At 40.9% G+C, this 18319-nt stretch overlaps 1 protein-coding gene across 4 annotated transcripts in view; it reads right to left on the reverse strand.

The window, feature by feature from the left end:
* Nucleotides 1–18319, reverse strand: part of Eml6 (EMAP like 6) — a 294744-nt gene that overhangs the window by 159713 nt on the left and 116712 nt on the right. For all 4 annotated transcript variants that reach the window (XR_013042863.1, XR_013042864.1, XM_076546155.1 and 1 more), the window contains exon 3: nt 4010–4169. Coding sequence is in view for 2 of the 4 variants with exons in the window: in XM_076546155.1 (XP_076402270.1) it covers nt 4010–4169 (160 nt within the window). In the remaining 2 variants the exon portion in view is untranslated. The remainder of the gene's footprint in view (nt 1–4009; nt 4170–18319) is intronic.

The raw sequence follows: 18319 nt of genomic DNA on the forward strand, positions 1-18319 counted from the left end.
GAGTTGGGTCCTGGCTTCCTTGTACCATAGTTGTAGCATCTCTGTAGTCTGACTTTTGAACAACACTCTCCTGGGCATTGGCTTTCAAAGAACAGGAAACCCCTGCAGATGTCCTCAAGGCGCAGGCTTTACTACTTCAAATGAATTTGCTTTTTCACGGTTGGAGGCTTTAATGGGTGGAGTCTTGCAGGGCAGGTGTGTGTGTGTGTGTGTGTGTGTGTGTGTGTGTGTGTGTGTGTGTGTGTGTGTGTGTGTCACATTCTTATTGTCTCAGTGCAGAGCAGGGGGGGGTGTCACATTCTTATGTCTCAGTGCAGAGCAGGGCAGGCAGTGGGGATCACATTCTTATGTCTCAGTGCAGAGCAGGGCGCTCTTGCTAACAGTTTTGACCTCTTTTTCAGCACACATCTTGGTAGCGACTTTAAACTTGCTTAAGGTCTTTTTCTCATCAAACTGCACCTTTTTTTTATTCTCTCTATTCTGTTTATTCCTCTTTTTCGTTGACCTGGATAAAGGTGATGAGCAACAATCACACCACAGCTCGGATGCTCTCCTGCCTTGAAATCTGCTGCACTAAACAAATTACTCTTTACTCCAGTGTTTAGCTTCATTCAAAGTTAGGACACAGGCGGGTGCAGCCAGATTCACTACTAGAGTGTCATACAAATGGCCTCTAATCCAGTTCCCAATAGAATTCTTGTTCCTGGCCAGGTGGTGGTGGCACACACCTTTATTCCCAGCATTCAGGAGGCAGAGGCAGGCGGATCTCTGAGTTCGAGTCCAGCCTGGTTGACAAAGAGGGTTCTGGGACAGCCAGGGCTACACAGAGAAACCCTGTCTTTAAAACGCTAAAAACAAACCCGAACAAAACAAAAACAGAAAGGACTCTTGTTCCTGTCTGAAGCGCCATGAGTCGAAGTGCATGCTTCTCTCAGCAGTCTCATGTCCAAGCTCCAACCATAAGGACACACTAAGCTCTGCTTACAATACTCTGTGGCTTTCTAGTACCAAGTTCCAAACTCTTCTATATTCCTTCCACAAATCAGTTCCAAGGACCCCAAACCACTTGGTCAGGTTCATCACAGCAATCGCCTCACTTGTCAGCACCAGTTTTCAGTCTTAGCTACTCATCTCTCCGCCTTGACGAACCACTTGACAAAAGCCACTTAGAGAAGGGGAGTGCACCAGGGGAGACCGTCCTTTGGGCAGAGAAGGACTCAACTCATTTTCTCCTTTTTTCTATGGAATGGTGCTGCCCTTGTTAAAGAGGTCTTCCCATCTCAATTAATGTAATCTAGATAACCTCTCACAGATGTGCCCCAAGGCTGATTCTAGATCCTGCCAAGATGACAGTATTAACCACTTTAGAAAGAATGTGCATGCCTAAGTATATACTCATATGGTGTGTAGGGAAGGACAGAGGGTCTCACATGGGTAAATGTACATGTGTTGCTATAACAGGGTGTGTTCAGGTATCTTCACTAAAAATGGTTTCCATCAGGAATATTTTTTATAAAAAGAATAGTTGGAGGTTCTAGAATGCTTCCTTAAATAAAGATCTTTGCCATTTTTTCATCAAGGGTTGTAACAATAGAAATTATAAGACAGGGCTGGAGAGATGGCTTGGTGGTTAAAAGTACTAGATGCTTTTCCAGAGGACCCAGGTTCAATTCCCAGCTGCTTACAACTGTCTGTAACTCCAGCTCCAGGGGGTCCAATACCCTCACACAGACATACATGCAGGCGAAACAACAATGTTCATAAAATAAAAATAAGTTAATTAAAAAAGAAATTATAAAACATAATTTAAGAAATACAACATATTTTTATCAATATAAGAAAATTAGAATGGGTAAACTTTATTCAGCTTATTTTAATGGAAAAATCAGTTAACAAACACTAGCAGAGACACTCATTTTTCCTGAGTTTAAAAAAAAGCCAAAAGAAATCTATTTTATTCATTTACACTGACAGGCCCCACACCTACCTAGAAAATAATTTCTATTGCTTTTGTCAATTATGAGGTAATGAGGAATTTGTCATTTTATCTGTATTATTGGATTGTGGTGAACTCTGACCAGAGAACACAGCAGACCTGAAGGAATAACCAAGCCATGAAATCCATCATGGCAAAGAGGTTACTTTTCTCAATTGACAGTTGAGAAAATAAAAACCACACAGTCCACCCAGCTCCCCTCCTGTCGAAATAGTACCTCAAGAGAAATAGCCAGGACTCCAAAAAGAAATGGGTGAATAAAATGAAAAAAGGTAAATAAAATGGACAACGAACTCATAGATAAGCTGGGTTTCCCTCTATCGCATAGCATTTTTGTGATACTTCAAAACAAAATTTGGTATAGATATTTGCACAAATAGGGAAAAAATGAAAGACTATGCATATTGAATGTACACATCAGCCTACATCAATGCTTATACAGCCATATGCATTCTAACTCACTTAATTTAGTCGTTCATATCCACTCTAGTTCTAGGAAGAAAAATGAGTAATGACCAGTGCTCTCTCACAGCAGTGGAAGATACCACATGCTAATTACTTTTAAATGATCCAAATCAGGTGAACTTATCTTCATCTAGTGAATTTCTTCCACTCTTAGTTTGGTTTAATGTCTTCAAGTGATTTCATTGATGTTTCCATGACACTAACTTACAAAATTAACACTGAAACTAGCCAAACATTTATTGACTCAATTAATTGCTATACCAAGGGTGAAAGAGGCAGCAGAAGGGATGGCATGTAGAGACGCGGTGAAGGCTGGAGAGAGAAGCTGCAAGTTTGGGAATGAGCCCTTTGTGCTGCCATTCACTTTTTAAAGATACATTAGCCTTTTTCTGTCAAGTGTTGTTGTATGTACAAGAAAGGAGAGATAACTTGTGGGTGCTGGTTTCATACCCTTGTGATGTCGTCAAAGAACTAGTCTCTTCAAGGGGACAAACCAGCAGTGAGTGTCAGATGAGGATTGGAGCATGACACAGGACATTTCAAAGGTACAGTATTTGGCTGACACATTTTGCCAGCCTGTCTAACCTGACGACATGGGGGAGTGTGGATAGAAGTGTTGGTTAACAGAGAATGCTCACCTACAATGTTTGGGCTTCGTTCGATGCCAACTTTAAACTTTGTTGGCTTTAGGATACTTTGACATTTTCAGTTGCTGAAATGAATTACTAAGAAACTGTGTAGATGAAGCAGGATAGATATCTCAGTGGCTTAGAGCACTTGTGCTCTTGCAGAGAACCTAGGTTTGTTTCCCAGCACCCATGTGTGGTTCACACCATTTGTAACTCTACTTCCAGGTATTTGATACCCTCTTCTGAACTCCACACATGAATGTGATATACTTACATACATGCAGAAAAAACAGTAATATATGTCAAATAAATAAATAAGAATTATGAAAATACTAGTTAAGACAATGTTTAAATTACATTATACATGGTTCTATTTTGAAATTTAAAGGGCTGTGCCTGAAAATAGAGGAGGGACAGAACACGTGTTGGAGTTGTTATAAAGAAAAGTATAAACATAGGAATTGATGACTGCTTGAAATACAAGGGGCTGAGGGGTGGGAAGAAGGAAGGAGAAGTGACCTTATGGTAGAATCAAAAAGCATCCTTCAAATGGATCATTAGGAGGTGATGTGAAAACCTGAGGGCAAAAGGCACAGTGTTCGCGCAGGGTTTGAGCTCTGTGTAAATGGCTTGGCCCAACCCTTATCCCAGATAGGATGCTAATAATGGGACAAAATAGGGTTGCTGAACCCTAGTGGACCCAACCTTATGAGTTCCTTTATGGAGCCTTTTAAGGAAGACCAAACCTGGAGCCTGTTGAGAAGGGTACATCAATATCACTAGCTTGAAAAGGGGCCAACCAGTGAGGGAGCCTAGGATGCTGCCCAGGGAGAACAGCAAAGGTGGTAGCCATTTGTATTATAATTTCAGGTAAATTTAAGGATTCATTAAGAAAACATAAATTGAGAAAGATACGCACCTGTCCATCCGAGTCAAAAGCCAGGCATGCAACTCCATGCGTATGGACATCTTTGAGAATAGACACAGTCTGGACATTATAGGAATCCCATACGCATATATATGGCTCCTTCCCAACTTGGCCAGTTGCAATCAGAGTTTTATCTGGGTGTAAGGCAAGGCTGAAAAAGAAAAAGGCCTCTTTTCATATTTTCTAACGGAACAAAATTAATATATACTGATCATTCTTTACCCCAATTTGTTTCTTATTTTAAATCATTAAACCAGATGATGTCAGAAGAGTTTATCAGTTCCCAAAGTAACCAGTTGCCTGTCTATTATAAATTAAAATGCTCAGCTTTGGCAAAGATAAAAGTAGTAAAACATGATAGGAATTTTATCTAAATTTACCTACTTAGTTACCTTTAAAATGAATATTAACCATGGTCATAATTCTCTAATAACATATTGTATATGGTTCTATCATTGGATTAAGTAATATTTACTTACTGATTTTCAAAATATCATTAAGCGTTCAACCTAGCTTTTGACTTTAATTTAAAAATGCTGTTGCTAAGAGAAAGTTCACTTTTCCATTCATTAGCAGGCTTGCAGATGCACAAGACAGATCCTGCTCTCATTAGGATTCAGAGGCACACAAAAGTCCCAAGGTCAATGCTGTTTATGTGTCTGTTGTCATAGAGTATGCATTTGAAGTGAAATCTTCTCTTTTACATAAGCCACAGTGACACCAAGGGAACTGCAGATCACTAAGCCTGTGGCTTTTCTCCTCTGTAATTCTAGCAAAATAAAATTTCATCAAATACCAAGTCCCATTTCAAGGCATTTGCAGCAGTCAATAGAGTCAAGATGGAGAAGTCACCCTGTTCAACACAACGAGTAAGGTGTGTACCTTCCCACAGACAGGCGTTGGAAGTCTAAAAAAACGACAAAACCAAAACATGCCACTTTACCAATCTGGAAAACTAGCCTGTTCAGCCAGCACTGACAGCTGGAGGCAGGCAGGTTCCAGGGCCTTGCTGGCCACACATTTTAGGCAAAATAGCAAGCTTAAAGACAAGGTGGAAGAGGGTTTGAGGAAGACATTCCGCCACAGCTGCTCTCCACCCAGTCCCCGATGGGTGGGTACACAGATTCTCACATACACAAAATAAGAAAACCTGACTTAAAAGTGAATTTGACATACAACAAATACTTTCTTTAAAACATATCTTCGGGGGCTGGTAAGACAGCTTTGAGGGTAAAGGTGCTTCCTCCAATGCTGAAAACCTGCGTTCAATATTAGAAGCCACCACACAGTGAAAGGTGTAGCACGAATCTTAAAAGGTCTTATTAATAAAAACAAACCTGAAGCCAGGTATTGGGGTGAACGCCGGAAGAGCAGAGAAACAGAACAAGCCAAAGCCACCTCACCTTGCCAATTCCTCAGCTGATCTCATTTCCTCAAACTGGAAGCCTCTGAGTCCTCATCCGAATAGATCTCAGCTGAACTGCTGCTCTAAAGCCTAAAAGGTTAAGAGATTGTAGTTCCTGGTCCTCACGCCTTATATACCTTTCTGCTTCCTGCCATCACTTCCTGGGATTAAAGGCGTGTGTCACCATGCCTGGCTGTTTCCAGTGTGGCTTCAGAGAGATCCAGATGGATCTCTGCCTCCAGAATACTAGGATTAAAGGCATGTGTGCCACCATTTTCTGGCTTCTATGTCTATCTAGTGGCTGTTCTATACTCTGACCCCAGGTAAGTTTATTAATGTGCACAACATATTGGGAAACACAATATCACTACAGAAAGGAGGTAAGTGATTCCTACAAATTGTCCTCAGACCTCCACACATGGCACATATGTACCCACATAATACAAAAGTGAATGAATGAATGAATGAATGAATGAAGAATAAATATGGATATAAATATGGTAGATATAAATAATGTTATTTTAAAATATATATCCTCAAGAATCTTTATAATGAATTAATAAAAAGACAACTTGTGTGAAATGGAACATGTGAGTGTTTGGCCCTTGAAACCCTTCTAAGGTTATAGAACACTTTAGCTTTCCAAGTTAGTTGAGAGATGATTTTGATCAGTATAAAGGGAATCTTCCAATCACAGTTTTGTTAGAATATATCTGATATTTAATAGTATGTACATGTGTTCATTGGCTTTCTGATACCATAAATAACTAAGATCATCAAATTATAAAACAATATGATATATTTGGCCTCAGATTTATTACTTACAGGTTTTGGTCAGTTGGCCCTGCATCATGGTGGGAAAAAAATAGCTCATGTCACAGCTGGGAAGGGGAAGAAAAGGAAGGAGGCAGGGTCTCCTTAGCTCCACCAAGGCCATTTGTCCCAGTGGCCTCAAGACCTCCCTCCAGATTCCACTTGTTAAAAGCTCTACCAGGCACACACCTTAGAGAGCAGGCCTTCACCTCACAGACCTTCAGAGACACTGAAGACCCAAGCTGTAGTGATACATTCCCTAGAAAACTGCCAAAAGATTATGCAGTCTCACATTTGTTCCATTAATAAAGTGAATGGAAGCAGTGTGTGAAACTCCCGTCTATGACACAGTGGCGTATATTAAGTAATTCAGTCACTAAAGCTTTAGGGATGTGATATATCAAGTACAGGGCGACAGACACACAAGGAAGGAAGGAAGGAAGGAAGGAAGGAAGGAAGGAAGGAAGGAAGGAAGGAAGGAAGGAAGGAAGGAAGGAAGGAAGGAAGGGACAAAAAACAGTGCTGTGTTTCAAGGAGCCCCTAAAGAGGAGAAGTGAGAGCCAGTATATACAGTGACAGAAGATGGAGAATGAGTACCCATCCTTGCAAGACACTGGCTTCATATAAAATGTAAGGTGTAAGTGGGTATTTGTTGTGAAAAGACCATTTTCAAAGTCTGACTGACAAGGGCAAGAAATGATATGGATCCAGCAGGCAGAGGCAGCTCAGAAAAGACGGTGATGAGGCCAGGAGGTTAGATTATAGCAGGGCATGGCACGAGTGCTTTCACAGTGATGGGGCAGGAGGGGGGCTGAGAAGAGGAGAGAAATGGTTTCTATAGTGGGCAACTCCCCAGGTTAGCAGCATGATGGAGGCCCACCAGTTATGAAGAAAATGATTTGGCCAGATGGTTAATGAGGAGGTTTTCTTCATTCTTCTCAACAGTTTCTGGGCTATCATTGGGCAGAGCAAGCATTATAAAAATGTGTGCTGGAGAGGCTGATTGATGATGCCAACAATTCTCCTGCCACAATGTCTCTCCTCTCTCCCATGGTCAACATGTTCTACTTAGAGACTAGTAAAGAAAGAAGAAGGGCACACGGCCCATGGATGGCCAGAGACACCCCAAGAGACATGACTCACTTGCTGTGGCCATTGGCTCTGTTTTAAATGACTGAGACAGCTAGCAGATTCTTAGGAATTTAAAATACCTGGGATGGGGCAGGATCCTTGCATTTTCTCAGACGGCTGTTTGAATGAGGAGGGTTATTGGAAGAAAAGTATGAACAAACCTTTAAAGAGGCTATTATGGTTTAGATGTGAATATTCCCAGAGGCTTGTGTGTTGAAGGACTGGTTCCCAATATAGCAGGCTTTTGGTAGGTGCATTGTGAGGGCTTTGACTTAATCAATGGATGAAACCATTGATGAGTTCAGAGTTAGACAGCATTAGTGGGAATGGTTCCAGGAAGCCGGGAGTATGGGCGACTGGAGGAAGTAGGTTACTGGAGGCATGTCTTCTCTGTTGTCTTTCCCTCTGCTTCCTGGGCACCACAAAATGTGTGGCTTTACTCCACAATACCCTTTTGCCCTAACAACCTCCCTCACCACAAGCCTAGACTGCTGGGACCTAGTCACCTTGGACTGAAATCTTTAAAACTGTAAGTCAAAATAAATCTTTCTCCTTTTGTTTCCTCAGCTGGTTTATTATAGTGACAAACAAAGCAAAACAGAAAATGGAATAGAGGTTTTTCATAAGAATTTATTAGTCTAAACTATGCAGTACCACTACCAAACACCCCCATTTGAATGTATAGTACCTTTACTCCCAGGGTTCACTGCCGTAGACGATTCGGCTATACCCACACATTTACTACATTGACTTAAAAGCTCTCATTGGAATTACTTTTCTTATCAAAGTTCTTTTATGGTTTTCCTGAAACTAAGTCTTCCCAGCCTATGATACTCATTTCTCCAGGCTCCTTCTTTACCACTAGAATGCAACGGCAAAGTTAGCTATTTCTCCTTTTGTAAACCCCTAGTCTCTGGCTTCCTTCCCCAGCTCACATGCAACATGCTCCTCTTAGGCTTAGAATAGGGACTGGGGTTGTAGCTCAGTGGTACAGTGATTGCCTAGCATGCACTAGTCCCAGGGTTCAATCCCCAGCACTAAAAACAAACAAACAAACAAACAAACAAACAGAATAGAGAGGGCACATCTCTGTGGTAGAGCATTTGCCTAGCATGCTATGAGAACCTAGATCCAATTCCCCAGCACCAAAGGAAAAAGTGGGCAACAGAACAATAGGGGACAACCTACATTTACTTCATTATTTGGTACTTCCTCAACCGCTTCCCTAAATCTTTACTCCTCTTACCTGGGTAACAAATCAACAACATCCATGCATCCCTAGGGCACAAACAAGTTGTATTTACATTTATCTTAAATTTGTCAGTATTTATTCAATAGCACTTTGAAATCTTTGTAAGGTTTAAAAAAAAAATCATGAATTTCAACAACTAGATTGTCAAAAACATAATCTGTAACATCAGCATGCTGTTTAATGAGGTTTAAGCTACCACAGGTGTCTAGTCCCCCTTTCCTCAAACCTCTGCATTTATGAATTCAAGAACACCAGGAACCATTTTCAATGACCCAATGGACACACCTGCAACACAACTCTTGCACTCAGAGAACATCCCAGAAGAGGGGACTGAGGACAGAAGAACCAGAGGACCAGGAAGTCTGCTGTGACACTGTGTCTCCTAGAAATAGCTGCCTAAACAAGACCTAGACAATAGAAATATCAATAGATAGACTAAGGCATAAGGAGGAAAATGTCACAGGGTCCAACTCCTCAATAAAGAACAGCAGCTAACTAATGACTGATGAGGGAGAATTAGTCCTCCAAGAATGAGCTCCCCAATTGCTTATCTACACAAAAAGTCAACCCAAAATCATACACATAAATTACAAAAAAGGATTCAGCTGGTTATATTTATATGTATTTATGTGTGTGTGTTTCTATGTCTGTGTGAATAGAACAATAATAATTAAAGGGGAAAAGTCCACCAATTTCAGAGGAATTTGGATGCAGAATGTGAGAGAGGCTGGACAGAGGGGAAATAGGAGGGATTAGATACAGGAAAGGAAACAGGGAAAGTGATGTAATATAATTTAATTAAAATATATATTTTAAAACATACCTTTTTAAATATAAACATATATTTTAAAATAAATAACAAACAAAATAGTTTTAAAAGAATCATTTTCAACAGAATCTTCTTTCCTAATCCCAAAGTATCTTCACTTCAGTCCAGAAGCAATTTAAACGAGGGGTGTATTTCTATGATTGGATTTTCTCATATAAAATCAAAACTGTCTGTTTAGACATCGTAATGGCTCTTTGCTCCTTCTTTAGTGCACTCCATGCCTAAGCAGCAACCCCATAATAATGCCTAAAAACCAACCAGCAGATTAAGGAACAGCTCTCCACATCCAGTGTAACGACTGACTGTCATGGAAGGTATTGCCTGCTGTGCTTCTTCAGGTGGGATAAGACTTCACATGGTAAAGCCACATTCTGTGTCTTCCATGAGGAAAGTGTTCCAAGCCAGGGCTTGTCTTCTCACTTGCTGCTGGGTCCATCCTGTGATGGGAAGCACTCCTGCTTTTACCTACCTTTCAAGGCTGTCTGACAGCTGAGTCCATAAATCTAACTCTTTGCTGTCCTAAGAAAACTTGGGACCTCTTCACCAATCTTGCAAAATGTAACAACAGCCATGTCATAATATTAGAATATTTTAAATTGACTCCTGTCATCAGAAGTGTTTATCAAATAGAAGTATTATTCCACACCCACACAAGACAGTCTGGTTCTTCTGCTTCTCCTTCCCTGCTTGCTTTATTGTTTCTTGCAATAACAAATGGATCGAGCTTTGAGAGACTGATTTTCTCTGCTTGTATATCAATTGAGCTCCCCTGGGAAATCCCATCTTCTGTTACCATAGCAACAGAAAGCACTGCAGAGCAGGACTTCCACAAACCCATCTGGGAGCAGAAATTGATTTGTTTTTGTAGCAAGCCAAGAGGGCAGAAGCCTATCTTCATGATACCAGGTAGCCTCATAATGAGTTCCAAACATGTTGAAGAGGAAAGTGAGAGTTAACAGGGTCATGGAAAGAGAAGCCTTGCTTAGGAGATTGCACAAAGCCCCTGAATTAGCACTAACCATTCTTGATCCTTTTTACACATTGGTGTAAAAATGTGACATTTATTTAAAAACAAATAGTTTGAGTACTTGTTATAAATGCAGCAATTAAAAATGTTCTTGATTCTAACATACTTTTGAAACCTCATTTTGCTGTTACCCAGGCTGCTTGGTGCTTTTCTCAGTGATACCTCAACGTTGGTTTGTTTCCTAATGGTCTCACCAGAAAAGCATGACGGCCCTCTTCCTCCCATCCCTGAACATCATCCTGAGCAAGGCTTTCCCACGAGCAGGCAGGCAGATCAGGGTCCCTGGGCTGGAACAAGGACAGAGAGGAGACTGCGGCTGTGTGTGCTCAATGGGGAGTCACCCAGTGGAGGTGCATCTCCAAGACGGCAAACACAAAGGCAGCTTGACGTGAACACCATGCTCAAAACCAGTGGAGCCTTACACAGGGAAGGGCGTGCTCTAATTTCAGTCTCTGGACAATGATCTCTTACACCATGAAGAGGGGCTCACCTTCCAGGTGGGCCTAGATGGGCAAATGGGAGTGACAATCACTCAGACAGACTATGAGAATCCATTCCATTTTTCCCGACCTGCTCCACATGTATGATAAGTGCTACATCTAATGAGAATACATTAAAAATAAATATATTGCCGGGCGGTGGTGGCGCACGCCTTTAATCCCAGCACTCGGGAGGCAGAGCCAGGCGGATCTCTGTGAGTTCGAGGCCAGCCTGGGCTACCAAGTGAGCACCAGGAAAGGCGCAAAGCTACGCAGAGAAACCCTGTCTCGAAAAAAACCAAAAAAAAAAAAATAAATAAATAAATATAACACACACTGAGTATTGCCGTACCTGTATCTATACCCATAGTGCCATGGAGCTATAATCCAGGAACACCATCATACTATAATAAGGACCAGTTAAGACCATGGTGGTTTGGTGGCCTGGGATGAGAGCATCCAGGGGCTTAGCTGAAGCTAGATGAGACAGGCTAGCACACTGGTTCTCAACTGTGCGTTGTGATCTATGGCGGGTCAAACAACCCTTTCACAGGGATCGCCCAAGACCATCAGAAAACACAGATGTTTACATTACAATTAATTGCATCATAACAGTAACAAAATTACAGTTATGAAGTAAAATTGAAAATAATTTGATGGTTGGGGGTCACCACAACATGAGGAACTGTATTAAAGGGACACAGCAGTAGGAAGGTTGAAAAACCACTGGGCTAGCAGGAAATGACAGTTAAGTTTTAACAACTTTGTGAACCAGCTATTAAACACCCACTGTTAAAAAGTCCTATAAACAAAATTACATAAACCATATTAAAACAAAGGTAATATGCTAAAAACTCAATGCCTCAGGTCACTAGCTGCTGTCCTGACTGGATGGCAGAAATACGACAGAATGTTGTTTTTTTTGTTTGTTTGTTTTTTTGTTTTTTTCGAGACAGGGTTTCTCTGTGTAGCTTTGCGCCTTTCCTGGAACTCACTCAGTAGTCCAGGCTTGCCTCGAACTCACAATGATCCACCTGGCTCTGCCTCCCGAGTGCTGGGATTAAAGACATGCGCCACCACCGCCCGGCTACGACAGAATGTTGTATGGCTGCACATCTCTTCCCAGATCCACTTCACCATAACATTGCTAGCTTACAGTCAGAAACAGCAGAAGGGTTTGCATTGTAGAAATAAACACTGTAAATCATGCCTTGTAATCAAATCGTGTATTGTTTTGGTAATTGTCTGTACTTAAGAAATTAAAACAATGAAGACTGTGGAAGCACTGCTATAGTCCACCAAGAAGACAGCTTATGTCATCAGCAAATGACCACTGTTCCCAAATACATCTTGTTTCATCAACAATAAGTGGATTACAAACAACATTCATATTAGAACTACATTTACCAACAATATGAGTGTGTGTGTGTGTGTGTGTGTAACTAGGATAGAACCCAGGACTTTGCACATTGCTGAGCAAGCATATGACCACTGAATTACAAGTCCAGTCCAAGACTTTTCTGAATCATACAGTAATAAAGTATCAATTCCTTCTCTAATTTTGATTAAACCACGGTTCAATGGCAACCATGGGTTGACCACAATGACACAAGTTCAGCAGCAATCAATGAGAACTTTCTATGAGAACTGATTTGCTATACTAAATTTATAATAGACTGTTATATACTTTATTACTTATAATGTGTGTGTCACACATCATGGACATATGCATCAGTAGAGCTTGGGTGGACTCCTAACGATGTGAGCAGGCTTACTTCCTCAGAGTTCTGGTGTCCAACAGTAGCCACTGCACACAGCATACTCCTATGCACTTAGGTAATTACTTTTCCATGTACAACCTTAGACTTTTCTTCAAGAGGATCTCCTGAACATGAAGGTGCACAGAAATTTGATTTCTAGTCAAACTGATGACAAAGATAAAGCTCGAAAGTGGTGTATGAAGTCAACATCCTCTGTCTTCTCTGTAAAGTCAGCACAGCCTCTGTCTTACAGTTTTTGAGTAAAAGTAACTTTAGTAAATATTATGTTCATGCGGATCTCAGCAGGCTCTGCTGCAAGGTCTCTGTTTTTTTTTTTTTTTGGTTGCTTATTTTTTAAATTAAATGTTTCAAGCTTTGGATATGCCCAGCTTTAGAAAGAGAATCTTATTTTCAATTATATCAGTTTTTTTATATAACCTAAGTTATGGATGATTTAAAGAAAAAGACAGTAAGCAGTGCATTGCTGAGGCATGATCTGATCCCTGTACTTATGGGGAAATGGTTCTTCATAAGTCATCTGTGAATTACTCCACTCTGTGCCTCGTTTCCTTTCTATAACATGGGGATAACAGTATTTACTTCAAAGAAGGAATTACAAGTCCTAAAGCAGTGAGAAGAGCAGTGCCTAAAACAACACAACAGATGTGTTGTTATTAACCAGCCACCATGCAACTTATCATCACCCCCCAGGAACTGACATTCTAAGCCAGGGAAACATGTACATGGGAAGCTACAGTGAACTGGCCTCACAAATCTAATAACACCACCATCTTCTCAGAATTAAACTGGTAAAAAAAATAGAAAAAGAAACATACAGGATATAAGGATGCCACTCTAAGGAGAAAGCATCCAAATCAAAAGATAGGGAAAGACAGGGCTTAGTAATACCATCCAAGCACAAATATCCCAACTACTGAAATCAATAAAGCTACTAACCAACAATAAAGTATCAATAAAGTATTGATTAACATAAAAGTTAGGCTGAAAGACTTCTCAGGAGTCAGAATTAGCCGAGTGTTAGTGTAAGGATGGACAACGGAATTTAATCTAGAGCTACATCCATGCTGGCGCTACACTGCCAATGTATTTCCAACACATTGAGGGGCAAGGGGCAGTTTTCAAACAACAGTACTGAAACTAAACAGTATACATCAGACATGCTGCAGTGAAGCAGACAGGTGCAATGGATCCCATCCTTGGGGAGGAAAGGAGACTCTGGGTGTGGTGGGACATGCCTGTAGGTCCAGTCCAGCACTCTAGAAGCTATGACAGGATACCTGTCACCTGCACCTGCCACCAAGCCTAATGACCTGGATTTTATCCCCAGGGCCCATGTGGTGGAAGGAGAAAACTGACTCCCCAGATTATCCTCTAACCTCAACATGTACACTATGGCATGTACACACACACACACACACACACACACACACACACACACTAATAATAAATGTAATAAAAATTTTAACTACATGTTATCCCTGTTTATATGCACATTTTATGCTTTGTGTACTTGCTAGTAATTAAAAGATAAACAAATCATGTTTCAACAATTGAATATTTGTAAAAGAACCCAGAAACCTCAATCTCAACTCAGCTCTCACTATACACAATAGTAAGAGGTACAATATTCATATTAAAACATAAAGAAAAAAATTAAAGAGAAATGCTGTGCAACCTTTGAAAGATACTGGTTTCTAACAAGAAATAAGCATGAATCATAAGGAAAAAAATTAAAAAACTGTACTTCAAAATAAAACTTCTGCTGATTGACATGCAGGATTATAAAAAAGTCACAAACCTGGAGAAAAAAAATCATGAAAAACTGGTACCCAGAACATATAAAGAATATCTACAAATCAATAGTATGAAAGCAAGCCAATTTAAAATACGGCTGGCCATGTGACTTGAACATTGTCAAGAACAATTAAAATTACAAAGCCTGTGAGGATGAGAGGCAACTGGAACGTGTTTACATTGCTAATGGGAAGATATTGTGACAAATCATTTTGGAGGCAGTTTGGCAGTTTGTTACAAACATACTCCCACATATGTAAGATCAAGTCCACTCTCAAGTATTTAGACAAAAGAAATAAAAGGTATTGACTAAATAAATAATTGTTTAAATAATTGTTTTATTGATAATAGCTAGAAATTGGAAATGAATACCCATCAACAGTTGAATAAATAATCAAATTATTATATATTAACACAATGGACTTGTTCTTCACAATAAAAGGAAATGAACTATGGACATACACAACATGGATTAATCTTGAAGAAATCATACTGATCAAAAGACTACCAACCATTCCAGAGGATTCTCAAGTCATTGCTATATAAACTGGGATGCTAATAGACAGTGTCTCTAGTTGATAACTCTCAAAATAAAGGTTTAAAAAAGTAAGAGACTTTTAGATAAAATTGCCTACAAGAAGCTGCCTCTGTGTGCTCCACATGGCCCAGTAAAGGAGAAGGAACAATACTGTTAAAATGGCTTTCTTACCACAAACTAACACACATGTAATGCAATCCCCATCGATATCCCAGTGGCATTCTTCACAGAAGTAGGAAAAGCTATCCAAGCTCATACAGAAGGACGGGACTCCAAAAGCCAAAGCAGCCCCCAGCAGAAGGACTGGATCTCAAGCTTTGCTACAGAGTCCCAGGACAAAAGACAGCATGCTACTGTCACCAAGGCAGCCATGTAAACCCATGGAACAGAACAGAGAAGTAAGCCCACACAGCCACAGCTACCTACCTTTGATAAAGTGTCAAAATGCACACTAGAGGTACATTTTCATGCCTTCAGCCAAAGATGCAGGGATGACTGGACACCCACATTTGAAGAATGAAACTTAGCCAGTGTCTTTTATTCTGCACACACACACAGAAATCGATTCAAGATGGGACAAAACCCTTGAAACTCTGAAACTGACAGACAAAGTCATAGGTAGAAGCACTTCAAGACACAGGCATAGGCAAGGACTCAGGAGAAGGAATCCAGCTGCACAGGATTAATCTCAAACTCTACAAGTGGGGTTGCATAAAATTAAAAAGGAAACCATTATCACAGTAAAGAAATGGCCTGCAGAAGGGGAAACTCTTGGCCAACTATCCATCTTATAGAGGATTACTATCTAACATCCATAAAGAACAAAAAATAAAACAGCACACACATAAGAAATCCTCCAAATCCAAATTATTCAATCAATAAATAGGCTAATGATTCGAATAGACAGCTCTCATATAATGGAAATACAAATGGCCAACCAATACCTAAAAGCCATTCAGCATCCTTGGGGACATGCAGATCAAAGCAGCTTGAGATTCGCACACAGCTCTGAATGGATATCGCTGAGAAAGTGACAGCAAACACTGGTGGGGATAAGGGGAAGGGCAGCCCATGTGCACTGCTGGTGGGCACAAAGTGTGCGGTCACTGTGGGAGTCAGCTTGGAGGTAGAACACCTGTGTGCTCACTAGCACTCCTGGGGATGCACACCACAGTGATACATGCACAAATGCTTTCATCGCCGCACTATTCACAATAGTCCATGTATGGAACCAGCCTAGGTCTCCATCAACGGATGAATGCGAAGAGAAAACGTGGTGCACACACATAATGAAGCCCATCTATTTCTATGATAACCAGGAAAGAAAGCAGAAGAAGATGGAACTTAAAACTATAAAAGAGAATGTTGATAATTTTAAAATGCTTTCTCTGGAGAACAGAAAGAAAGGAAACAGAAACAGCACCCATAAGCAACATCCTCAAGTACATTGACAAGAAGCTGGGAGTGGCCTGGGCGGTAAGAAGCTACACTAAGCAGATGGTTTGGAGGGAAGCACTAGCGAGAACAATCAAAAAGCAGTTTCTCTAGAATGGTGGGTTGGCGGTGGGAAAGGGTGGCATGGGGTTTCTCTAACATTTCAGTTTTGCATCTATAATACTTTGATACAAATAAGCATTAAATAACTAAAAACGAGGAATAAAAACCAATGTACATATGTCAAAGGAAGGCCATCTGGTAGTTTAGAAGTCGTCCACAGAGGCAGGAAGTAGGAAGGAGTTCTGATGAACAATCCCCAGATGTTCTCATCAGTATAATTGTTACTGATAAAATAAATGTGATCAACATGGCTAGTCTGACAGTGCACTCTCTGAGAAAGGGGGAATACTGCCAAAGACTGCAACACACAATTTACTAATGAGACGTTTCATAGTGAGGGGTCTATGCAAACCCCAGCTTTCTGTGCTATTCATCCTTTCTCCCCTCCTTAAGCACAAGCATGACTCAAGCGCTGAGGGGTATATCTGGCAGAATTCCTGTTAACTTAGGATAATTAAATATGCCAGTCATGTTTTTCAGTAAGGTCTGATTAAATACTTCAGAGAAGTCATTAGTGAATCCATCTGGACCAGCAGCTTTGCCAGATGGCAGAATGTTATACCTCTATTTGTTCTGTTCTGGAATATTCTACCTCTCTGGTAGTACAGCATGCTGTTATTTTCAGGGTAAGGCTTATTTTTTACTTGTTTACAGGGTAAAGGGGTTGGAAAGTAGAAGGCAAGATGAGCAACTGCATTCTCCACACTGACTGAGCCACTAGATCATGAATGGCCTGTCAGTCCAATGATCCAAAGAGATCTCATCATTTCTGTCTCTGAGAGCCCTTCTGCCAGATGTCAGTACCACAGGGAGAGACAACCACTGATAGCACACACACACACACACACACACACACACACACACACACGAGTGTGAGACTCCTAGATGAGGAGAGGCCTGGAAGAATTTTCCTCCTGAAAGGTAGTCACTTAAATGCAACAGTGGAAGGTTTGATTTTTTTATAATCACACAGTAACGTAGCCTTGTGGAGGTGCATAAAAAAATGGCGATCACATTTGTTTCCGCTAACCTTTGACTTACTACCTAATCAGCTAGTAAAAATGCAGGGTACTCTCCAAAGCGAGGACACTGGTGACATTAACACGACTGTCTCATCTGGTGGTACCCGAGTTAAATGCTGACATAGAGGGGATGACTGTGGAGCTCCTGGAGTCTAGGGTGGCTATACCACGGTATGTGACAGAAATGATGCTTTGGCAAGACTCGGCATCATATTGCTCCAGTCCTTGAACTATACTGAATTTTCCAGCTAAGAATAAGGTTAAGTTGCAGCCCAACTCTTTTCTAGTCAGGCTAGGTTTAACTAGCTAACTGCTGGTCTCACTTGACTGTAATCAGACAATTCACAGGCAGGGAGCTGGCTTCTAGGAGCACTCCTTGCCCAGGGAACTAAGAATGCCCTGTCGAAGCCATCTGCACCTCAGCTTTGTGGTTTTCACTCAGTTTTTGTTTTTTGTTTTTTTTTTTTCTTTACTACCAGCAGACCAGCATCTTCCTCTCTCTCCTGGTTTCCTTCTCCTTCACACTTCTCTTCTTTTATATCCAGCAGTTCCATGAGTCTGGAGAAGAGGAGAGAGTGTGTGAAGATGTGTCTATATCACCTCACTCCCAGGTTTCCACCCGGAAGTCCATGCTTGGCCCATCTACTGCTCAACAGACTGAGTTCAGCCACAG

This window comes from Peromyscus maniculatus, chromosome 10, assembly GCF_049852395.1.
Source record: "Peromyscus maniculatus bairdii isolate BWxNUB_F1_BW_parent chromosome 10, HU_Pman_BW_mat_3.1, whole genome shotgun sequence".
NCBI classification, from domain to species: domain Eukaryota; kingdom Metazoa; phylum Chordata; class Mammalia; order Rodentia; family Cricetidae; genus Peromyscus; species Peromyscus maniculatus.